Source organism: Platalea leucorodia (assembly GCF_965183815.1).
Source record: "Platalea leucorodia genome assembly, chromosome: 15".
NCBI classification, from domain to species: domain Eukaryota; kingdom Metazoa; phylum Chordata; class Aves; order Pelecaniformes; family Threskiornithidae; genus Platalea; species Platalea leucorodia.
This window is the reverse complement of record NC_138837.1, coordinates 4,748,594-4,773,746: the sequence shown is the minus strand read 5'-3', so window position 1 is coordinate 4,773,746 and position 25,153 is coordinate 4,748,594. Positions and strand designations below refer to the sequence as shown.

Here is a 25,153-nt window from a genome sequence, read left to right as displayed (position 1 = left end):
TTAAAAGAGTTAACAAAGCAACAACAGAGAGAAACTGCTTCTTAAATAAGTGGTTTTAACCCAAACAGATGAATTACCCAGTGCCACAAGCCAGCGTGCTCCACACTCACTGTGTTAAACATCCCCGGCCCGTGACCGACACCGTACGCCAAGGCTCGCGGGGTGACACCAGCCTCAGCCAGAGCAACGTGGGCCAGAGGTGCTCTGAGGGAACGTGCAGGTAAAAGCCGCTCCCTGGCAGGGCTTGCCGGGCACATCATGTCGCATCGCACCCGTCAGCTCCTGCCTCTGCATCCGACATGACGTGCCAGACTTGCTGGAACGGGATCCCGTGCAGCCGCTGCTTTGGCTGGCAGTGCCAACGAAAGCAAGGGCTTCGAGAGGCAGGGGGGCGAGTTTAAGGATGTTCACCGCGGATTCCCTCGTGTCCCTTTACACAGGGCAGTCCTGACCCCGGAGGCATGAATATCGGGGGGCTGCTGGCTTGAAGGGCCATGCGAGGAGCTGGGGGAAGAATCCTTCCATGGGCATCTGGGCCGTGGTGGGAATAGTGCAGAGCCTTCTGCCACAGCCTTGGAAAGCCAAAGAGACCGTATCTCCTGGAAACACCTTCCCCTTCAAGCTTATTGACCCCTTTAAGGTTGTCAAGAGGTTTGTAGGCAAGTACTCGTTGTACAGAAGACATTGAGTTTTTTGAAGGAAATCATATTTATTCACTATTTCTTCCCTTTATTAGACCATCTGCTAACTTGTCTGTTACAAACCTCAAGCATGCAGGGCCTGCAGCCTTTGTCATTTAATGCGCCAACCCTTTTGCTAAGCTGATAAAGCTCCATCTTCAAACTCTCAGGCTCTTTTTGCCCCATGTCCTCGCCCGGATCGGCTCCTCTTGATGTTGATCCTGGCTTGCTGTGTAATCTTCAGGAAGCAGCTGAGTGCCAGAAAGCAATGGCTAGAGGAAAAGCAACAAGAAAGGCTGGCATCAAAGAGCAGAGCCCCACGCAGAAGGGCTCAGCACCAACCCACCCCCCCGAGAACTCACATGGCAGACAGCCCTTCCCTGGACCCATGCCCACAGCAGATTCCAGCTCCTTTTGCTGTCGTTTCCTACCAAATCAAAGAAGAACTCTTCCCCACCACTCTGGAGATGCAACGGGTTGCTTCATGAAAATTGAGACGGGTCCTGCAAAATCAGGGGTGATGGGTAATGCAGGAGGGAAATGCAGGGTGTCGTACAGCTGAAGAGCAAAAACTGGGTTTGGTGTGTTTTTAAATGCTAAAGCAGATCTTTCCTTACTGAGCTTAGTATTCTCCACCACATGTCAAAAAAAGAAGCATGGAAAGATGTCTGCTTGGACTCACTGGGAGAGCGATAGGGGAGAAAACAAGTGGATGAACGGCCGTCCCACGGTGAAGGGCGTCTGGAAGGCCACGAGGGATCTGAAGCAGCTCTGGGCTGGGGCCGTCACCCACAGGTGAGCATGGAGGATGAGAAGAGGCAGCCACTGGTGGAGCTTGGGGGTAGCACCTGCTGGGAAGAGAAAAGCCATCCCCATGATAGGACTGGAGCGAGCTTGTCATGCCTCCCTTGCAGAACAAGGCTAGAGCAGGGTTTATCCTGCTTGGAGCATCTTTTGCAGGGACACGTGTATCTGTGTTACAATGCGTGGAGATGGTTATTGCAAAGCCACTTTATTTATGGTGTTTTTATTGGCAGGGGAGTGGGAGTGCAATACAATTTTAGCCACTCTGATGTCTCTATCTCCCTTACATCCCACCTCCATTTCTAGAGCAGTTTTTTTCTTTAAATTACATGATTCCTCAAACTGTACAAGGGACTTTCTGTACCTGAGATGGTACAAGATTAGCTGGATGGTCTTGCAGGGTCAGGTGTGGGCAGTTCTGGGAGAGCTGATGACTGTACGTCCCCACCACCATCACCAGTCCTGGCCCCCACCAGCTGCAGGCAGCAGGATCTCCTTGCATATAGCAGAAATCAGGTAGGGCCAAGATCTGCGTGAAGCTCAGGTAGGATGAACTTCAGCATGAAGCACGATGCACTTCACACCATGATCTGCAGGGAGCCCAGCTCTCGGGCGCCAGCAGGGACAGTAGGCAGCCGAGCCAGCAGCACTTCTGTGAGCATTTTAGAAAGATCCTGTTGAAGATCGGAGGGAGTCTCCAGAGCTACCGAGTCCGAGACCACTGCTCGGTTATGCTCCACTTCTCAAAGCTAACGCAGATCTCTCCCACCTCCCACTGGCACTATCCACTGGATCACACAACCCTTTATAAACAAACCCAGGGAACACTTTTGTCTCTTCCTGTCCTTTCCAGATATTTTGGGTATTTGTGGCAATCTCTCCTGTTTATATAACAAAGCCACAGCCCAGCGTTTGTGGCACCATATCCATGGTAACCCTAATATAGCATGCACAGGCGACTAGATTTCATTAGGTGGCTCAGCTGCGGCAGCACTGGGGAGGGAATTTCTTTGGGATGCTGAGGTGCGCGAGCAGCCTGGTGGGAAGGGGCCTGGCTGCCCACCCGGCCTCGAGCGCCTGGTGAGGCAGCACCTCCCAAAGAGCAAATGATGCTCTCCTTTCGCTAGCTTTGGCCTTTTCCCTGCGATCCCATCACCAACTCACCATGGCGCGGTGCTGGGCACAGCCCATTCACCTGCCTTTCATGCTGCAGAAGAGCTGCGGGTGCAGAGCTGGCCCGAGATGGGAGGCAGGAGAGACGGGAGCTGCTCAGCCTCCTCCGTGCATGGCAGTCCTCACCGCCGCTGCCAGAGCAGGAGCAGCGGGACCGAGCTGTACGGGGCAGCTGAGGTCCAATTCTGTCTCCAATTTGGGGAGACTCCTTTGTGGCAGTGGGGAGGTCCAATGGCACAGTTGGGGCTGGGTCCCCTTCGGACACGGTCCTCATGGGGGATGAGGCAGGGGGCGTTACTTGGTGTAAGAGAGAGAAAATTTCGTCCTGAGGAAGGCAAAAAAGAGAAACAGGTTAGGAGAAAGGTGGAATGAGCTGAAGCTTAGCAAGAGGGACGTTACAGTATTTGTTGCTCTTGTGCTGTAAGGCGCAAACTCACACTCAAGGAGGAGGGAACGGCTCTTCCTACCCACCGCTGCTGGGTCACGGTCTCCTCCAAGTGTCCTGGCTTGGTTGGTGTCCAGCACATCTGCGGGTTAAATAGCAACTGCTGCAGTTACATGCAGAGTCCCATGCAGTCCCATGCAAGACAATGCGGCTCAGAGATAACCACCCCGAATCGTTCGCTCTGTGCCCCATCAAGGCCCAGGTGACACAGAGACATTAAATGCTCTCCTGTGCCTCTGCTGGGCAAATGCAAACGCAGATTTGCAGCCCCAGCACCCTCTTGGTGCACGATGAAGCCAACGAGCTGCCTGCAGATCCCTTTTGATTTGTTATGGGAACAGGACTGAGCAAAGTGACCCTTTTAAAGGGATGATAAACAATTCTCCCGACCCTGGGATGTATATCGAACAGTTCCTGTGAGCCACGGGGCTGCTCCAGACTCTATGGCTCTGGTATGAAGGGCGAGGGGGGAATCTGGCCAGAGAAATCGCACACGGCGTTAATCAGGGCAGGGGTCCCTGGGACCCCGCACGATTGCCCGTGCACGTGGGCATCTCTCCTGCGTGCCAGCCCTCTCTTCCCCCTTCTCATACCGCGTAGGGTCCAGCCTGAGTCAGACAGTGCCTAACCTCATCAGCACCGAGGCAAATTCGATCCTGGTGCTGGCTGGCCACGGACGGGGGCTGCGAACGGCAGAGCCCCCGGGGCACGGAGAGCTGCGCCCGCCATGCGGGAGCAGACAGTGAGCTTCCCTTCCCTCCCTGCCCTCACCCAAATTGAATTTCCATTTATGTTAGCGAGGCAATGGATTATAGCTCGGAGGGGTGCTGCCTGCTTCAGTCCCTAATTTGGTGCATCAATTGTGTTTAAACCTACTTACCTGTAAGTCAGTCTTTGTTCCAGGCAGGCAGCCCTCGTCTCCTGCCGATGGAGGCAGCTGCTTCCCCGAGCTCCCCGCCACAAATGTCAGGCACTGCTGCTTTCAGGGGTCTGGAAACCACAGCTTAGATAAGCCTTTAGGCCTGGCTTTGCATCCGGGGTTGTTAGCGGCAATGAAAGGCCATGGTACTTTTAGCACGTCACCAGGAGGGTTTGGACGTGCGGCTCTGCAGGTGATGGGGCCAGCAACACCCGGCGGGGGATTAATGCTTCTGCCAGGGTTCGTACGGCATCCAGCACAGCTGAGCTGGGGCCTGGGGGACACATCTGAGCACTGTCCATTAAAAATAGCCCTTCTCCGGGGGCTGAAGGCATGCTCCAGGTATTCCCTGTGCATTACTGCACCCTTAGCTCTTTTCTGCCGGGCAGGCTCTGCCCGGAGCGGGGCAGAGGGGTATGCGGGGACACCTGAGTCTCGTCTCCAGCATAGGATGCTCCCACGCTAGTGCCAGCCCAATCGTGTTGGTGTTAGCTCCGGCCAGAGCTTACAGGTGGGCAGAAAGCCGCTGCCTCTGCTCTGCCTTCGAGGAAAGGGGCTGAACCCACGGCTCCCACCCTGCAGCCCTCCCGTGCTCCTCCCGGCAGCTGGCCCGCGGGAAGCCGCTCTGCGTCAGCCCCAAGCGGTCAGAGTTTTGGAGTCAGGAAACTGGCATTTCTACATCTCATTGAAGTCTTAAAATAAACACCCGGAGCAATGAGTGGAAAGCTGGGTCCTCGCTCCTCGCCTGGATTTATGAGCAATGACTGGGGAGATACTGAAGGGGGGGGAGAGGGATATACATAATTTTTTTCTCTTTAAATAAATTCTCACTGCTTATCTGCAAAGTTCAGCTGTTTTCAAGCTGACCTGCCCATGCTATGCTGTTCCACCACAAATTCCTTCTGTACAGGAAAGCTCAGGAGCTCCACTTGCACACGCCAGCAACCTGGGGTTTCATCTCTAATAGACGGAGGCAGAATTCGTTAGCTAAGGACCCCCTCCTGCTCCCCGGTGAGGATCATTTGCCTTCCTGCCATGCTGGCAGCTCAGCTTCTTTCCCTTTACAATGAGGAAATAAAGCCAAGAGAGGAGAAGTGGGTGAATCTGTGCTTGCAGGAGGTTAGAAATGGGGCAAGGCAAAAATCTGTTCCCAAGGGCTTTTGTAACGCAGCCAAACATCTACCCAAGCAGCCAGGGCTGAAGGACGAGGGACATGGACATCCATCTGATGCTTTCAGACAAGGATCTCAGAGCACAGCACGTCCAGGAACAAGCCCAGGAGCCTCAGGCAAAGAGGGGGATGCTGCCTCCTCCTTCGGGAAAATGAGCGGAGCTGCGGATCGGTTGAGCCGTGGAGGTGCAGACCCACCGCAGGGGTTCGGTTCACACCTCCTGCGAGTACGGCTCCAAGAGCTGTCAGGGTGGGAGCCTTCCTGGGCGGCTCTAATGACCTTCCGCACGTTAAGCTATCCGGATACATGCTTTTAAAGCTGCCACCAGCAGCAGCAGGAGGGCTGCTGTGGGGCTGGGCTGTGCAGTGGGGTCACTGCTCCCATGGGGCGCAGGATGGGGCCGAGGGATGCACTCGTCTGGGAGAGCTCAGCTCTCTGGCTTTCTCTCTGCTTTGGCCTTTTGCCTGATAAAGCTGAACAAGAGACCAAAACCTCTAAGCAGCAGGTCACCCGACAAGGAGAGATGCTCCCGATCAATTGCCGCGTCCCTGGGTAATGGTTGTGTCTTAGGACAGTAAAACCTCATCGAATTTAACGTAGTGATGCACACATTGATGATTCATGAAAACACCCGGGCACTGAGCTGAATCTATTTCCTCTCATTACACCAGCTGGAAAACGTGGATCTGCCTCCGTGACATTGCTGCAAGGACCACGAATGAAACCCAAGACCCAGAGGGGACCGGAGGGGACTCCGCACAGAAGGCATCTGAGAGCATCGCTTGTCACGTGAACCAGCATTAATAAAACAAGACCACAAACTCTGAGACTGAAGCAGGGCAGTATGTGTGTATCAAAGAGCTTGAGGCAGTTCATTGTAATTCCAATTAACGTAGAAAAGTTAATAACCGAAAGAGAACGCATCAGACTTTAAACAAATTGGAAGGGGGAGGGGGAGAGACAAAAGGTATCTTTAAACTGGAGCCAAAATCCTAGCTGCTACAAAAGTAAAGAAATAAATATTTAACATCTCCAAAGGTCCAGGCAGGCAGGGCCTTTGATGGGAACCAAACCAGGGTGGGAGAGGAGCTGGGCTTTGCATGGGAATCCTTAGTTTTGCTTAAATATTGTGCTGGGTTTGGAAGGGCAAAAAAGAGGAGAGGAGAGGAGAGGAGAGGAGAGGAGAGGAGAGGAGAGGAGAGGAGAGGAGAGGAGAGAGGAGAAGGGTTTAATTTCTGGCTGTTTGGGAGAAATCAGCATTTTCTCTGGCATTTAGCTTTGCAGGGAAAATATTTCAACCACTGTCAATAGTACTTAATGCCTGGGAGCTCAGACAAGGCCCTGCTTACGATCGGGGCTCCTTTGTGCTAATTGCTTCGTTAGAAAGCAGAACAGCAAATCTCAAAGCCTGCAGCATCTCCCATTTGCCTTCCTGTTCCTGAGATACTGAACCTCTGGGATAATTATCTAAATAATCAGTGCAGGGCAGATACTCTCTCCTTGTCCCATCCCAGAGTAATGCTATTTGAAAAGAGGAGCACATCCCAGGTGCTGGCCACCCGGCGCTGAACTCTGTACCACACTGATGAGAAACTCCCAGGAGGAAAACGCCAGCAGACAGGGACATCACCCGCACTTGGGTCACCATGACCTCAGCAACCGCAGGACCGGAGACCCGGGGAAGCACCACTGGACCCTTGTTTCTCTCAGGGGTGAAATCCAGGCAATGCCAGCACTGCAAAACCCCCAGGGCCACCGGGGTGAGGGGGCCATTCCCTGGCGCTGCTGGATGGGGGAGAAGAGCAGCCTTGGAGCTGCTGGGGCAGGAGGCCGAGGAGGGCTGAGTTCTGTTCCCATGACAGTTATTAACCAAAAATGTAATTTTCCACCTGGAAAAGTAAATTGAGTCCCTGAGGTGCCCTCTACCAGCAATACCTGCCTGTGGGGCATTTTGGAGGAGGAGAGGAGGAGGTCGTGCTCCCCAGCAGTAAGATGCTTATTCGCTGCAGTCCCCAGTAGCTGCCTCCTCCAGCCATCACGGCTGAGTCCGTTCACACTCCCCGCGTCCTCCCGAGCGCTCCAATGAACAATACGGTACGCTGCTCATAATGTGCCCTTCGCTCTAATGGTCTTCCTTGATTTCTCTGAGCATTAACAAGCTGGGGTGACTCTGCTCTGGTTTGTACCCTTTCTGTCCCCGGCTGCTGGGAGTCTGTGGGGCTGTCTCCAACGCTGGGGTGCGCAGGAAAGACCCCGTGAGATGCCAGGACCCCAGCTCAGCACTGCCAGGCCAACTCTACCCTGCTAAAATAAACCTTGCAGCATTTTCCTGGAGGTGTGATCACGATTACATGTAAAACTATTATTAACAGGTTAAAAAACGAATGGAGGCTGAGATGGGAGGAGAACAGCCATCTCCCACACTGTCTCCAGCTGAGCTATCGGGCTGGCTCACTGGAGCAGGAGACACCGTTGCCACCACCCAAAACACGGGAAGGACATGTCCTCTCCTGGGACCCTCTCTTTGGACCTGCTCTGACACCCACGAGAGCTCCAGCAAACGACACTGCAGTCAGCTCAGAGAGGTTCATTTTAAACTCAGCAGTGACTAAAGGACCGCGGGGCTCTGGGTCGCTTGACTCGGCTCAGCTTTCGGCAGCATCTCATGCAAACATGTCCCCAGGGAGGCCAGCCTCCAAAAATAAACAAACACAGAAACGGCTCCCCGGGCTTTGTGCCATTGGCGGGGCCTCTGGGAGGGAACGTGCAGCCGGACGGATCCCCGCGGTGCAGCCCAGACCTTGGCACAGCCCAAGCACCACGTCGCAACAGGGCTGGGGGGAGCCGAGGGGTCCCCAGCGTGTGCTTGGGCCAGCTGACCTGCAAGCCATGGACCTGCCTGGTTACTCAGAGGAGCAAAAAGAAAACGGGGATGCACACAGTGATACCCTGGCCTGCACCCAGCAGAGCGCGGGCAGGGAGCGGGACCAGGATTCTGTGTCCATCAGGCAGCTGACCCTGGGATTTCATCCCGCCTAGTCTGGCCACCTTTTGGGTGATAAGTGATCCCAGGCTGGGGGACATGGGGGGCTGGGACTGGAATGCCCCTGGGGCTATCCCGGAGCTTTCGCCCTGCAGAGCTGGGTGAGAGGCACCACAAGCAGGGCAGAACACATCCACGCAGGGCTCAGCAAGAGCAGCTTGTGAGCAAACAGACCTTTCCAGCCACTGAGGAAGATTTAAGAGCGAATAACATCAGCCCAGTCGAATTCAATTGCTATTGATAATGTCCATGTGCAATTAGAGCCAATTAAGGGGAGGCAGTGAATGACAAGTGTTTGGCCAGGAGGTGGGGGGGGTCAATACAACAATCCAATTTCCCAACAACCAAATGCAATTAAAGAGTATCGCTTACCCAGCTTGCCCAGGAGGGCCAGCGCATAAATGGGCGAAGCCAGGCGCAGGGGTGCCGTCCTGCCCAGCATGCAGACCTCCGGGAGCAAGCCCTGCCCCTGCCCCAGCTTCAAGCTGCGGGAAGTGGCATCCATGTACTTCACCATGATCGCGGTGTTCCTGGTCATCTTGGTGGTGGCCCTGCAGGGCTCAGTGCCGCACAGGAGTGATTTTCCCTACAAGGTGCCCCTCGATCCCCAGGGGCTGCTCGAGCTCTCCTGGAACGTCAGCTATCCCGAGCAAGCTGTGCATTTCCAGCTCCTCATCAAGGACCTGCAGTTTGGGCTCCTCTTTGGGATGTCGGACAGGGGCGAGTTCGAGAACGCGGACCTGGCTGTGCTCTGGAGCGATGGGCACAATTCCTATTTTGGGGTGAGTCGCTTGTGTGTTTGCATGGCTGCTTTTGGGGTTGCCTCCCCGCGGGTGAATCCGGTTCGTGGTTTGAAAGAGTGGGGCTGGCCCAGGGCACAGCGCACGCTGGACCGCTCCCGCTGCTCAGGTGCAAGTGGTCCCAAAGGGCTTGGAGGTTTCTATCCCAGAGGGAACGACAGATCAGGTCTACACTATGGGTTTGGCATAGGATCTTAAACCCAAAGAGAAAAGAATAAATAGAGCAGCACATCAGCAAGGCTGAGCGGAACCAAAACCTGGGTGTCCCTGCTATGCCTAGCTGCCAAGAGCTCCAACGGGTGGTTGTACAGACCAGCTCACACTCACATGCACGCACACACACGCGGGATGTGGCAACAACTCGGTTCACCTGTGCGCTGCTCTCAGTCACGTTAAAAATTAACCGCAGCTCCCGTTGATGACTTTGAGACAGAGCAAAAGTTATCAGCCCCAAAGGCCGCTCCTGCCAGCACCAATAACCCGGCTGCGAGGCGCGTTCGACGCTATCGCGGAGATCAACGGGACACGGGAAAACACAACCTGACGGCTGCCTGCCAGCGGCGCGGCGTTATCAGAAATTAAACATGCAAATGTATTTGGGCGGTATGGAAACGCCTGGTGGTAGCAGATGGGAGGGAACTCATTTCTAATTTTGCTGTTTGATTTTGCTACTGCAAATCGCTGTCCTTTCTGACACAGTCCGTTTGTCCAGGTACTTGTCTGGTTTGTCTTTCCACCGGGGCTGCAGTTACAGTCACTACCCCTCTGCTCTCCGGCAGCTGCCTACCCCCAGACCACCACGTTAGGCTTATTGCAATTGCGCTTGGCTGCAGAAAGCAATTCACATTTTTCCCTGCGTGAGGCTTTCCAGTAAGTTAAATTTTACCTCTCTGCTTACTTCAAATTAACCATAAAATACATTCTTTCACAATCAGCTGCAATGTGATCTGCAGTGTAATGAAAGGATGAAAAGGAGGTCTTATTATCTATGCTGTTTTCCTGCTAATTACCAGCCATTCAGGATGTGTGGTGGCTCAAACGCTGCAGTATTTCACAGCATCATGTTAAAAACCCATAAAGGATCATTTCTAATCTGCCTTCACGTACTCACTGAAAGACAAACAGCGATGAATTAAACACCGGGCAGCATTTGGCCTTTCTCTTTCTGGTGGTGCTGCACAGCATCCTGCAAGGAGATTTCTATAAATCTCTCCAGTCCTGGTTTTCTCTCTCCCAGCAGCCTTTCTTCTGGATAAGTACGTCAGCTGTTTAAAAGATACAAATTTGCTTAACCCCCCATGTACTATGAGATTAATTTGCACACCATACTCCTATGAAAACAAATGTCATGCTAGCTTCATGTAACTGATTTTACTCTCCCCCTCTAAGGACAATATGTTCTCGAAATATCACTCCATACTTCTGGCTGAAATGATGCCAAGATGCTTTATTCTTTTTCTTCTCTTTTTTCCCTGAGGATAAGAGAACGAATGCCACTTGTGTACGTACAGCGGGGTACTTCTTAGGTGCCTTTTCTCAGTAAACAAAAGATATCAACGGGAGATGCAAAAGATCAAGAAAACAACACTGTTGAAATCCAAATTATTGCAGGATTTTATACTCCAAACCTTCAAATCCTTAAGCACTGGAGTAACCTACTGCTTTGCTTCTTAGTGTGGCTTTGTCACCATCGTTAACAGCAAGCAGTTTTTGGGAGGCCTTTCTGGGCTGCCGAAACAATCTGGTGACAACAAATTAAGGATTTTGAAGAAGGGTAGCAATTCCTAGGGCTGGCACTACAGCCCAGCAAGGGTCTGATCTTAAATTGCAAGCAGCTGGTTTGTGACAAGGGTCTTGGAGAGCACATCACCCCCCCAGAAGGTCCCCTCAGCCAAATGCACCCAAAACACAGCACAGACGACGCAACACCTTCGTGTGTCCCTGCGGGCTTTCCTCCCCCGGCGGCCTTTCCCCCAGTCGCATCTCAACTTGTAAAGGTCTTTCTGCAAAATATTAATACTGGGTCACGTACTTCACAGGTCTGCCTGTGCCCACCCCCGTGCCACCACCAAGGTCTCGTGGCAGGGGCCGTGCCAGCACGGCTGTGCCCATGGGCTGCTGGAGGGGGGCATGGGGCAACCAAACCACAGGCTCCCTCCAAGTCCAGGACTCAGAGGGTGAACCAACCGGAGGGTGAACAGAAGGAGGACCTCCCAACCTGCGGTACTGCTGGAGGTCACTGCCGTGGGCTCCTCGGGCTGAGCGGGGCCAGCGGAGCCTCCCGACTTAGCGAGGTGCTCTTCCTCCCACAGGATGCCTGGAGTGATGCCAAGGGGCAGCTCCACATGGACTCGCAGCAGGACTACCAGCTCCTCGGGGCTCGGAGGGCTCCCGAGGGGCTCTACCTCCTCTTCAGAAGAGCCTTCAGCACCTGTGACCCCAAGGACTACCTTATAGAGGTACGGCATCGCCCTCACCCTGCTATGGCTCTCCCCAGCCCCATCCCAGCCCTGGGGCAGAGCTCCAAACCCCAGCCTGCATGGTTATACCTGACTCGTGTTTTGTTTTGGGGAGAGCATCAGGCGTTTGCGCTGTCTAGGGCAGAGAGGAAGCATGCTACAGATGTCAGACCTGGGACATGAGTAATGTTTGGCACAATCTATTTACAACCCCTTATAAACCTTTATAAAGTGTAGATTTTTAGCTCGTTTGCATCATCTGCTCCTGTTAAGCATGTGTTAGGTCTATATAAATACCCTCCCGCATCACTCTGGTTTGCAGTCTGGAGCCAACTGTTTGGAGTGTTACAAAGAGGTGTTGGTGTTGTTCAACAGGAGGCAAAGAGGAGGGTTTTGGCAGGAGCCAGAGCAAAGGGACAGCAAATAGAGCCGCCGCAGTATGCTCATGTGTGGTTTGGTGAAGTCTCTCCTGGTCTGCACTCATCACTCCCCTGCCAGACAGGATTTGGGGGAAATGTTCCCAGTGGGGATGTTGAAGAGCTTTGGGGTCTCAGCCATGGGCCCCGGGTGCAGGCAGGAATCAGCACTGGGCTCGTTTCAGATGGTGGGCAGGTTATTTTAAAGCCAACGTGGGCACAGGGCATCCTTGAGTTTTTGTTGCTAGTTTTCAAAAGCTTGTCTTGTGGTGAGAAACGTCTACTGTCTGCCAAAACATGGAGAGCCCTGGATGAAAAAAATTTGTGTGTGAACTGAATAAAGACTTGCAGGTCTTTATTCTCTGATCCTTTAAGAGAAAACTATTCTCTTTTCCTTTCTTCCTTATCTCCTGTCCAGAGCTCACTGGGTTCAGCAGCACCTTCCTTGCTTGCAGTAGACTTGTAGCAGAGCTTCTCACAGTACCCCCCGACAGAAACTGGGAGAAAGGGAGGATTTCAGGGAGAAGCTTTGTTTCTGCTGTTCCTCCCCAGGCTGCTGCCTGTGGCCATTGCTGGGGCTGGGCTGCAGGGTGGGATGAGCCCTGAACTGATGTGGTTGGCCCAGCCTGGAGCTCAGGGCTCTGGAGAAGCAGAGAGGAGATGTTAGCTTTACAGGCAGGGCAGAGGTGTGAGGGCAAAAGCATTAACTTCTTAAGTTTAAAACTGGTGCCACCTAGGGAAAACTTTTCAGACTCTCCCAACTGGTAGGGAAGGCTCTGTGATCCCATCAGCCAAAGAAATGCCCTGAAATCTACAGTCATCCTGGGACAGCCCAGGAAAGTGAGCTACTGGCGAAGTCAGGGTGGCTTCCCATCTGGGGATGGGTCAAAAGGCCCATTCCTGGATTCATGCCACCAATACTGGTGCTAGTAGTCCCTGCAGTTCATGTTCCTGCATTAAAAACTACCTGATATACTTTGTTCTCGCTTCAGGATGGCACTGTGCACCTTATCTATGGGATCCTGGAGAAACCGGTCCATTCCCTCCAAGCCATCAACATCTCTGCCATCCACAGGGGACTGCAGAGGGTGCAGCTGCTAAAGCCCAACATCACCGTCCCTGAACTGCCCAGTGACATGAAGACCATGGAGATAACGGCCCCTGATGTTGTCATTCCCAGCCAGGAGACAACCTACTGGTGTTACATGGCAGAGCTCCCAGACGGCTTCCCCAAACATCACATTATCATGGTAAGAGGCAGGAGAAGAGGGTTGCTTTCCCTGGTGCAGATCAGCAATCGCGTTCACGTTCAGCCATTCTGCAAAGTCCACCTCTTCCCTGTCCTTTCACAGGGAGGCTTTCAGACCCATACGTCTTCCCCAACATGGTACCAAAACATCTCCCAGAGCCATCCCAGCAGCTGGTAGCATCCTCGTGTCTCCTAGAGAACCCAAAATCAGAAGTTTCTCAGCAGGAGGTGGCAGGGTGCTGACTTTCCACCTGGCACATGAAGCAAGTACCAGGGCAGGCTCAGAGCTGACCCCCTGCAGAAGGCAGAGCTGTAGCCATCACGGATAGACCCGTAGCAGGATTATGGCACACAATGAGCCACGAGGAATACATAAACATGGGAAACAAAGGAACAGGGCTGGTGAGAGCAGGGCAGAGCAAGCCAGGATATGAACTACTTCTAAAAGATTAGGCATATTCCAAAAAAAAAAAAGGGTTACAGACATAAATGCAACTTGTGTGCATTGCCGAGATATGTTGCACGTGCTTGGGTCACCCCCCTCCATGGGAGAGGCAGACACCTGCAGGCAGCCTAGTGCCGGGGAAAGGCAGGCATAACGCCCTTCCGACTGCCCGTCACGAGCTGCTGGGAGAGCATCGCCTCGGCAGGGGACCTGGCACACCCAGAGTCAAAACCACACAACGGGGAGAGGGAAAAACCTGACACACGAGCCTAAGCAACTGCTTAGCGATTTATAGGGGACAGACAGCGTTGCAAAGGAAAACTCAGAAGGAGGATTTTCTCTCTGACAGATGGTGTGAAATGAATCATCTGTGTGTAAGTAAAAAGTGCGTAACTCCTGATACCTTCCCGCTGCTGCAGATCATTTCTACAGCTGGCGCTTTTAGCCAGAGCCATTCCTCAGGCTTATTTGAAGTCGCTCTTTCTACCCCAAAGCCCACTCCCTGTGCCCCGAGCAGCTGTTGGCTAGAAATGAAACCCAATAGCTGCAGGCAGAACTACCACAACATGGCCAGGATCCTCTTTAGGAAAAAGCAATGTCCCCAGGGTCACCTCAGCCCTGCAAAACTGGCAAAGGAGTCAGTCATCACAAAGCAGACCAAACTCTTCTGCTGATCAGGTGCATCTGTTGCTGGAGAAGGGATGAGATGTTTCTCTGTGGGTTCTGGTGGACTCTGAGTTGGTCCCAAAGCCAACCAAGAGCTTCTGGTCCGTGGTGCCTCATGCCCAGAGCAACCTTCTCTCCCCATCACATGGCAGAAGCTGTCTCCCATTCAGTAATGGATAGCAGACGTACCTGCCTTGGGCTCCTTGTGGAGCCTGCACAGACAGCAGCCCCTGGGGATGGGCTCTCAGCAAATGGTCTTAATGCGTCCTCCTTCTTGGACACTACTTTGCAGTACGAGCCAGTGATCACGGCGGGCAACGAGGCCCTGGTCCACCACATGGAAGTCTTCCAGTGCGCTGCTGAATTTGACAGCTTCCCCCATTACAACGGGCCCTGTGATTCCAAGATGAAGCCAGACCGGCTCAACTACTGCAGGCATGTTCTTGCAGCATGGGCCATGGGAGCACAGGTGGGTGCAAGATGGGACCCACCGCGCTGGGTGAAAGCTTTTCTCCTAGGTGCTTTCCTGCTGCCTCCCAACCCTTCCCAATCCCATCTTGGGATCGCCCCATGCGGGCTGCCCCAACCCCAGTCTCTGCTGGGATTTGTGTCCAGCCCTGTCCGAGCTCCCCCCAGACGTGTCTGAGTTTCCAGCTCACCCCAGCCCAACTCCTCGGTGCCATAAATCGGTGTGATGCCCCTACTCAGTGGTTATGCCATTGCACGTGCATGCCGGCATGCGAGACGCCTTTGGAAGCAAGACCAGCTCGCCAAGCACAACCAAGAGCACAAGTCATGCCCCTCAGCCCACGGTGGGGGTCAGGATTATGCCCACACATTTCCCTTAGCCTTTTCAGCCTTGTCCCCAGGAAAGCCAGTCCACCACTCTCCTAACACCCTCCCTCTGCTTCCAGGCTTTCTACTACCCCGAAGAAGCAGGTCTTGCCTTCGGTGGCCCAGGCTCCTCCAGATATTTGCGCCTCGAGATTCATTACCACAATCCGCTGGTGTTCAAAGGTGAGTGGGTGTGTGGCAATGCCCGGTGCCTCCCCAGCGAGGCAGTGGCAGGAGAGCTGGGTAAACGCCGGGCACGGCCGCCCTGCCAGGGAGGGCTTCATACAGAAGAAAACTTGGCCAAAATCATAGCCCAGTTTGCAGCTTTCTGGAGACCTCATGGTCCAGATCTGCACTAGTGGGAGGAATATATTAAATCCCCACCATGCTGCTGCCTTTCTGATTTCAGCAAAGTCATCCTCACCAGAGGCTGGACCCCATCCTTGTCATGCCCACCACTGGGGAGGGGGGCTTGGGAGCCCGCAGCCCCCCCAGGCAGAAAGGTGCCCCTACACATCGTTCCTGCAGGGCGATGGTCCAAGGCAACACCATTATTTAGCTGGGCTGTCACAGGGTGTCCCCCCAATTTCTGTGCAAGGTGGTGGTGGTGGGTCTGAGCTCAGAGCCAAGAGCAACAGTGGTTCCGAAGTCACCAGAGAGACAGCACCAGCCCGACTGGGGATGGGGGAATTTAGATGTTGTTTTACTGGTACTCCTGCTTCAATAACATTGTCAGGAGACACATTAAAAAAAAAAAAAAAAAAGGATTCCAAACAACCCAGTTTCTTCATTTACATAAAAACAAGTAGCTTCTTGACTACCCAAGTATATTTTTAGGAGACCAGAACATATGTACTGTAGATCAATCATAGCACATTCGGCAACTCGAGAAGAAACACGTCTATAAATACGGAGCTCACGTCTTTCATAATTATCTGCTTTTGCATGTTAACCAACAGTGTCTCCCTCGTTATTCTTATCCCTGGGTGGGCTCCAGCCCAGAGACAGAGGGTTCAAATCCAGCCTGAACCCCTCCTAACCTACTGAACCTGCCCTTCCCTTTGCTCACAAAGCTGGGTGGCAAACGAGAGCCAGAGCTTGGCTTTGCATCTCAGCAGAGCTCGCTGCTGCCTCTGCCTGCCCTGTGGGCAGCATCTGCCAGGGCACACCATGGGCACAGGGTCTTCTCCAGCTCCCACCAGCTCCTTGGGGGAGGTTAAATGGAGCAATCTCAAATGCAAGAGAGACCAGAAGCTTTCCAAATGCAAGGAGTACTTGTTCCATATACATTTCTCCTCCTGCCAGGTCCCCCATAACAGCATGGCCTTAGTTATTTGGACGTATCAGTTAAAGATGCAATGAGCCATATTTCTGAGGGAGTTCTCCAAAGCACCCCATGGTCTGTCCTCCTGCTTTGGGCTCTCCAAAGGCACTACTTACCTCTTGGGAGCAATTCAACCTCAGGTCAGTGTCCTCTCTAGGGGACCAGACGTGTTTGGGGCCACTCAGTAAAGACTTGCATGAAAATATCTAGGATTTAAAACCAATTAGAACCGCATACATGAAGAAAACTGTGAGCAAGAGGTCGGAGCACCTCTCCCCACACCCACTGCAGCACAGCATCATTTTTCACACCTGACCTTGTCCCGGCAGCCATCACTTCTCCCGCGGTGACTTGCAGCCTCGTCCTCTCGCCCGCCAGGTCGCCGTGACTCCTCAGGAATCCGCCTCTACTACACAGCCACCCTGCGACGCTACGACGCTGGCATCATGGAGCTGGGCTTGGTCTACACGCCAGTGATGGCCATTCCCCCGGGCGAGGACACCTTCATCCTCACGGGGTACTGCACTGACAAATGCACGCAGCTGGTGAGTGCCCATCCTCGCCGCCCCGGCTTCGCCTCAGAAAGAGAGGTTGCAAATGGTTTTTCCCAGGTTCCAGGCAGCAGCAATATGGCATCGAGCTCTGGGCTCCCAATTCCCAGTTTTAAACTCCCTGAACCCCTTACCATGAGGTTATGTTGGAAAGAAAAAATCTGTGGTGTACAACAGACAGTGAGCAGCTGGTTGGGATGCGCTGCATCCCCCTCAAAGCAGCTCTCCTGGGGAGCCATCTGCTCCGGCTCCCTGGGGTACCATTCCCATAAAACTTACCGCTGAGCTGGCTGTGCCCCAGCGGCGCTTCCCCCACGGAGACGGGAAGATTGGCCTCTGCTTCCAAGGAGCTCGCCAAGAGCTCTCTCAAACATGTTTTCAAATTGCCCACCCTGCTCTCAAGAAAGTTTTAGTGGATGTTTTTGTAGGGCCTACCCAAAAGGAATCATTTGTGCCACTGCTAAGGAATGCAAGGAAGCAAGCAGCATCCAGCTCAGCTGCTCCTGCTGACCTAGGGCACGACAGTGCATAAATTGGACTTGGCAGCGGACTGAGCTTCCGTCCCTCCGCAGGGAACTCGCTTCTACGCTGTCCCAAGGGCACAGCAGTCCCCAAACCCCCGTGTGGGAGCCAGCACAGGGAAGCTGGTCCCAAGCACGCAGCAAGGGGATGCACGGGAGGGGAGGTGGATGGGGTCGGGTACGGAGGCTTGAGCTGTCCTTCCCCCAGGCTCTGCCCGCTGCCGGAATCCGCATCTTCGCCTCCCAGCTCCACACTCACCTGGCAGGAAGAAAAGTGGTGACAGTGCTGTCCCGGGACGGGAGAGAGCGGCAGGTTGTGAACGCCGATGGTCACTACAGCCCTCACTTCCAGGTACAGGGGTCTGCAGGGGCAGCAGAGGGTCCCGGCTGGATGTCACCCGTGGTGCTGCCCCGGGCACAGCACCACGGCATTACTCTGACGCGGCCCCTTTCCTTCCCTCCCAGGAGATCCGCATGCTGAAGGAGGTGGTTGCCGTTTTTCCAGTGAGTGGCTCCAAAAACTGTGGTGGCTTCCAAATAGTTCAAGACCTTCCCCTGACCCTGCAGCCCTGAGAGCCCTGACTCCTCCACACCGCCTCATCCTCTCCACCGCCGCCAGCCCCTGCCCACGGGCACCCGCTGCCATCTGGGACCGCCCGGGGGGCTGCAGGAGGACACGGTCCCCATGGTCCCTGGGTCGTATCTGCCACCTCCTCACAGCCTTGGGGATGCCAGGGCCCATCTCATGTGGCACGAGACCAGTGTGTGGGCAACTGTGCCGGGAGCTAAATTAAGCATCTAATTTAGCTGGGCTTCCTCTAGCAGAGGGGGGCTCCTCGGGGGGCGAGGGCGAACCGTGCCTGCACTGGAGGTGCCCTCTCCCTCCTTGCTTGATGGAAGGAGAGGAAGAGATTCAGCAATGAATGTGGTGGGAGTGGGCGGTAAAACAGAGGCTGAGCGTGCCCTGGGGCTGTACGGGTGAGGAAGGACCTGGCTGCAAAGGCGAGGGCATCGCTGGGAGCCATCGTGCCCCAGGAGGCTGCTCAAAAGTCTCAGCACCCGTTGAAACCATACCCAGGGCTGTGCTCCCGAGTGTCCCCATGGGCCCTGGCGCCAACCATGGAGGGGGAGGCAGTTGTGCCATCAGGTTGGGTACAGGTTTGGCAATTCAAAGTGTTCCCTAAGTGCATTTTTTTAGGTGCTTCAACCCTGCAGAAATTCTTAGAAAGTGAGGAAAGCAGGAAACACCATCCCTGGAATACAGCCCTAGGGAATCTCCCCAGGGGATGCAAGTTTAGCAAGCGCTCCTGCGGCATCGCGGCTGGCACTGGCAGGGAAACAGGCTGCCCGCGGGCTGGCACCTCTACAGAGAGCAGAGATCTGCTACGTTACAAACTCCCCGATCCCCAGATTTGCTGATTGGAGAGGGGAAACTCTGCACTCTCACACCTACACGTGTCTGTGTTCAAACCCCCCAGGGCGATGAACTCATCACCACCTGCACATACAACACGGAGGACCGGAGCCGAGCCACCGTGGTGAGTGCGGGGGCGAGCTCACCTGCCCGCCTGGGGCTGGCCTCTCTTTGCACCCCAGGGCTGGGGGCACCCGCAAAGTGGGCACCTGCATGAACCCGGGCTGAATCACAGCCAGAAACCAGAGGGAGGGTGATAAAGAAGCGAGCCCAGAAGGCTCTGCTGCCTGCAGCGGGGATGTTAAGGTGCTAATTGAGAAGTAGCATGTGTCACTCTAATTCCCATCACAAACTGTTCCACTGGGGATTAATTGTAATTAAAGAGAAGTGGCGTTTTTTGACAGTGCATGTTATTTTCTTACATAGGCAGCAAAAAAAGAGCCTGTCAGAGGTACCATCAACAGGGACAAAGCTAAATATAGCAGAGGTATTATAGGAAATCTGCATTTTAAAGTAAGCCACACGATCTAGCCTGAAAGTCTGTCCTTGCATAAAAGGTGGATGGGCAGATGAGCAGAGTGCAACTGATCCCATGCCTCTGAAGGGGTGCATGTATATAAATATATATGTGTGTGTGTGTATGGGGTGTGAGCTTTGTGCCTTTGCAGCCCCTCTGCCCTCCCCGCTGCCTGTGCAGCCGCGGCAGGGCAGAGCTGGACACCGCTGCCAGCGCGTTTGTGTCTGTGCCGCAGGGCGGGTTTGGCATCCTGGAGGAGATGTGCGTGAACTACGTGCACTACTACCCCCAGACGCAGCTGGAGCTGTGCAAAAGCGCTGTGGATCCAGGCTACCTGCACCGATACTTCAACCTCGTGAACAGGTACAGAGCCCCTGCACAGTGGTGCTGAGGGGAGAGGGAGCATCGCAGACCCCGGTGCTAGTAACACTGGAAAAAAGTTTAAAAAGTGGGGTATGAGGCGCTGGCTGTGCAGTAGGTATGCGGGGGCACTCAGGCAGTGCGGGTTTCGGGAGCCGTGGCTGTGTGCTGGAGCACAGTCCTGCCCTCCCCTGCCCTCCCAGCAGGCAGCCAAACCCAGGGCTTTAAGGATGGCTGTGTAGTGAGAACCGCCGGGACAGGAGAGCAGTCCCGGGGAGCGACTTCCCAGCAAGAGTCAGTGCATAGCCAAGTGCTTATATGCAAAATACTTCTTAAAACCCAAGGCAGATGCCAAGCATCCCTGCCAAAGAAGCAGGCTGCAGCTCATTGACCCACGGTGAGAGGGGCAAGATGCTGACCTTGCACGGGGTGTCCTACTCACGGGCAGGCCGGCTGGCCCCAAGTCCTCCCCCGCAGGTGCTGGCTGCACTAGGCTCTCCCTGCTCCCAGCGCCGACTTCGGAGCTGTTCCAGGCTGAGCTTTGGGCAGGGAGGAATTAGACACATCCAGCGCTGAAAGGGGACAGCACTGCTGCATTTCAGTGGGGCATTTCTCCTGCCCTAGGTTTAACGACGAGGAGGTCTGCATGTGCCCGCAGGTCTCCATCCCACAGCAGTTTTTCTCCATCCCCTGGAACACGTTCAACAGAGACGTCCTGAAATCCCTCTACGGCTTTGCCCCGATCTCGATGCACTGCAACAAATCCTCAGCCATCCGGTTCCCGGTACGTATAGCTTCACAACCAAAGCTTCACAGCACAACTCCTGGCTGTAGGTAAAAAACAGCTCGGCAGAGCTGTGCCGCAGGGTGACCCCGATGAGAGGAGTCAGGTCTCCGGTGCTCAGGACACGGCTGTACCCGGCGGGCTCAGCGCAGGGAGCTGGAGCTGCCTGGGGAACCCCAGCATCAGCAGGACACTGAGCCCAGCCCAAACCTGGTGCTTAAAACAATTCGGCACAAGCCCACTGCCCATGTCCTCGGCCAGATTCAATTAGGAGATGCATTTGCATAAAGCAATTCTGAGGCTGCTTTTGCTGAGCGTTAAAGCAGGGCTAGCTCCAGAACCGAGGAGAAACGTGAGGTGGTTTTTAGGATTTTGGCAAATTACATCAAATCCCAGCAGAGCGAGCTCATTACACACAGCATCTGTGCAGTCTCCAAATGCAGCGATCCAGCAAAACGTGAAGGGTAAAGGGCCGTGAGATCTTTAAAGAAAAACCAGGCCCAGTGATGATGGTCATGATGATGATGGTGATGAAGATTTAAGACCACTGATGGTCCCTATCACCATCAGCTCCCGACACCATTTATCAGTGTAATAAACTTACATGATACACTCGTTCTGGATCCAGTGCTATCCACCGCAGCACCGGAGGATGCCAAGGTGATTGCAGGGAAGACCATCAGCTTTCTGCCCCGGTAAAACCCCTTTAGCAAAGTCTGCTCTGGAGGGGGCAGAAACCTTTCCAGTTCCCTGGAACTGGAGAGCCGGCACCTCTCCGCCATGCAGAGCTCCACTGCAGGGACAGAAGCGGCACAGAAGTTTTGTGCAGCAGCAGAATTATGAATTAAGCCTTTTCATTACGGCCCAAGCAACTCTCTAGATTTCAGAGAGGTCTGAGGAGCAATCAGGAACAGGCTCGAGCAGAGCAGAGCCGATGCCGGCACAAAGTGGGTCATGAGCATCGTAGCGAGGGCGAAGGAGCTGAGCTGCCCCTCCTGCTCTGCTGGTGTTTTCAGAGAGCGCCCGATTTTAAGATATCTCATTTATTCCACACTGTTTCTGCCAAGAGAAAAGCATCAGCTTCTAATTAAGCTCGTGTTTTTGTGGTTCAGCAATCCCAAACTTGATGAGCTTTCTAGAAGGATTGAGCAAAATCTCAAGGTAACGCTTGTGAGCGGCTGCGGGGATGTCGCTGTCCCTGAGTCCCCTGCACCTGCCAGGGCTCACAGTGAACTCTCTATACTCTCTACATTCAGATTTCCACTCAAAAGCACTGAAAATAGCAACTATTGAGAGACTCCAAAGACCTTTGATCTACCCCAAAAGCAGGGTGCTGGCGAGGTGCTAGCACAGGTTTGGCAGATGTTGGCAGGACAGGCTGCCGCAGCAGCTGGGACCGGGCCCTGGAGCAGGCGCACCCTAAACATGCTTAACTGCTTTCTTAAGCCATAAGGATACAGCAAAATAGTTCTTTCTCCAGCTGGTGCTTCCCTGCAACGCTGTCGCCTCCCCAGTTGCTCCCCGTGTGCTTTGGGAGGGACCCTCCATCCCCCTCCACCTTTCCCCAGGGTTTTCCTGGTGCCGGTGCAGGCTCCGGCCCATTTCGCTTGACATACTACAAGCAATTTCATCTGAAAACATAAATTCAACTTTCATCTTCTCGCTGATGACTCACGGCTCTACCTCTCCTCTCCAGACCTCCCTCCTCCTGCTCACGCTGCAGCTCAGCCTCTCGCTGATGTTTCCGCATGAGCGCGCAGCCGGCAGCCAAACTGTTGCAGAGCTCAGCCCAGCCTGAGCCCCCCTTCGCCCTCGCAGCCCCTGCCCGCGGCTCACCCGGCCACTAACCCGCACCAACATGTCACATCTGAGCTAGATCCCGTCTGGCGGGCTGAGCCCTCGGCACGGTTTGACTCCAGCAGATTGCTCCTTGCAGGGGCCATCCCCAAGACAAGGTGCCCCCATGCATGCAGAGAGCTGGGGGTTTTGTCCTGGCCATGGTCACCTTCAGCCCTGACGGCTGTGACAGCCCCTCCCCAGCTCTGCCCCGCGGCACCTCATCCAGGCTGCCGCATCCCTCCCGTTTCACAGCAACTGCACACGAAATCCGTGCTGGAACGCTGCAAATGTTGCCTCCAACCAACCTTCCTGCCGATACCTGGTAGAGAGCGTTTTTCAGGGCTGGGCTGAGAGCACGGCGGGTCAGTGGGGCTCCCTGGTTTGAGTTGTCTCTATCGGATTTGGTGCGTAACACTTTTTGGGGTGGAAACTCCCTAATTGTGGCGGGTTTGTGCAACGTGGTGCACCGCAGACGTCTGTGCTGGTAAGGGGATGCGTAGGTGCCTCTGCAATACAAATAATTAGTAATGTCTTATAAGAAAACATCATGGTTTGGGCTAAAAACACTTCAAATATTAAAGATCATTTTGTTTTGACAAACAGGGAGAAACACGGAGTCTCCAAGCACCCGAAACCCCGACTTGGTCTCATGGTGCCAATCTCTGTTGCAGGGCGAGTGGGAGAAGCAGCCGCTTCCCACCATCACCGAGAGGCTGCGGGAGCCCGTCCCTCGCTGCCCGCCCGCCCCGGGGCCTCGGCCTGCCGCCCCCGTCCCCCTCAACCTGGGCAAGCTCCGGAGGGACTGACCCGACGTCCGCTCCCTCCGCCACAACGGGAAGCACCTCCAGGCAGGAGCATCCACAGGGAATGTCGTCCCATCGCTCTCCTGGCATCCCTGCCCGCACAGCGATGCCGGCTGGTGCCCTGGCCCCTGCCTCCAGAGGCAGTTAGGGCTTATGAGCTAGAGTTCAGAAAGTACTCTGGAGATGGAAAGCGCTATATTTAGTGCGTTATTAGCAATCCTGGCTCTGAGTAATGCTGCTTTCCGCCCCCAGAATAATAACGTGGAGGTTTGCTATTGTGTCGAACCCAGCGCAGCCCCGGGGAGGGGGGAAGAAGCCTGTTTTCCCGCAGGGAAACTGAGGCACAGAGCAAAGACTTGCGTGGGAGCAGTGTACAAGCCTTCCCAGTGCCCCACGGTCCCGTCTAGCTCAGGGCGGCTCCGCGGGCGCTCTCCCACGCCGGCACCCGCCGTGGAGACGGATGGAGGGAGGGATGCCGCGACGCCCACCCAGCACTCGCCTCCCCGCTGCAGGGACTGCGGCTCCCCGCCGCGCTCCTCCTCCCGCTCCCCCACGCTGGGGATTATTCGTCTTGACGCCACCAGATGCCAATGGCCGGGAACAAATGATACCTCTGTGCTGGGGTGCAGAAAGGGGGAGGGATGGGGGGAGGGACACGGGGGAAAGACAAACCTTTTGTCAGGAAAAATGACTCCATTAAATACCTAAACGTGGAAAAAAAAAAAAGGAAAAAATGGCTTTTTGCTGTTGAGCTCCAAAAGGAAAATACTAAATTACTCGGGAGGAGCAGAGGAAAGGCCAGCAGTGCTGCAGGAGAGCCCGTCCGTCCATCTGTCCGCCCCAGCTGGGTGCCTGCCCCTCGCTGCCCTGGGATGCAGGGCAGGGCGGCAGCCGAAACCTGCCCTCCCGCCACCTCGGCTTTAAGGGAAAAGCTCAGGTCAGATCACTGCAGATCAGAAAGGCTTTTTTGAAGCAAAACATTATCCTCACAGGCACGCAGCGGATCCCTGGCTTGGCGGGGAGGCAGCGTGCGCGGTCCCTCATTTATCCCCAGGACAAATGGACAGGACCGTGGCCACCCCCTCCTCTGCCCTCCTCCTGGGCAGCCTCGGGGAGTGCAATCACCTCCTATTCAGAGAAAAAATCATCCCAGTCTTGTTTTTTAATGTTTCCAGTAAAACCAAAGCATTTGAGAGCTCAAATTCTTGCCCATGGCGCTTGTTGCATGAGGCCAAGGAATTGAAATCGGCTCTAAAAAGGGTATAAACCAAGCAAACCTAGTCAAGAGAAATAAAGTGAAAAGCAAGCAGTGTGATTATTTCTTTGGGCAGGTGAAAGCTTCAGCAGAGATCAGCTGCGCCGCTGAAGACGGAGTCCAACAAGGGGACCAGAGAAAGGGGTGATTATGGGGATGGGCTGGGAGCAGTTGTCCCTTCCCTTTAGCAGCGGGGGGTTCGCGGGCTGCGTGCATGCGATGAAAAACCTTCCCTGACGCCTCCGAGACCAGTTCTGCGCTGCCGGAGGCTGCGGGGCTGGCAGCACGCAGCTCAGCCTCTGCGTGCAGCCCCCTCTCCATCGGGAGCTGAAAGGAGCCACCTCCAAGGTGACCTTGGGAAGATGCCAGCAGAGCAGACGGGACCGTGGAGCCGCTGGGGGCCAAGGGCAGCCCTGGTGTCAGTGTCCCAGTCAGTGAGCTTACGCCACAGCGCTGAGCTGGTCCTGCCCATACCGGGAGCAGCCCAGAGGACACACAAACACAAACTGTACCGGCAAAGCAGCCATGGGCCAAAACACGCTCATCAAACTCTCTTTCTCCTCCAAATTCAGAGACTGCACACACACACACACACACACCCATCAAGGACCCAGATTCCAACAGCACTTGCCTTCGGGAGTTTCTTTTATTCTCTGGGACACAACAGGAGAATCTCTCCC

At 54.5% G+C, this 25,153-nt stretch overlaps 1 protein-coding gene across 1 annotated transcript; it reads left to right on the top strand.

The window, feature by feature from the left end:
• Positions 1-8,584: 8,584 nt before the first annotated feature.
• Positions 8,585-23,221, top strand: DBH (dopamine beta-hydroxylase; the record flags this gene model as incomplete). Its single annotated transcript, XM_082327864.1, is given in 14 exon segments — positions 8,585-8,656; positions 8,658-8,675; positions 8,677-9,018; positions 11,349-11,495; positions 12,904-13,161; positions 14,564-14,740; positions 15,186-15,288; positions 16,808-16,974; positions 17,710-17,853; positions 17,967-18,005; positions 18,980-19,039; positions 19,668-19,795; positions 20,417-20,576; positions 23,087-23,221. Coding segments are annotated over 14 exon segments (1,950 nt in total).
• Positions 23,222-25,153: the final 1,932 nt, after the last annotated feature.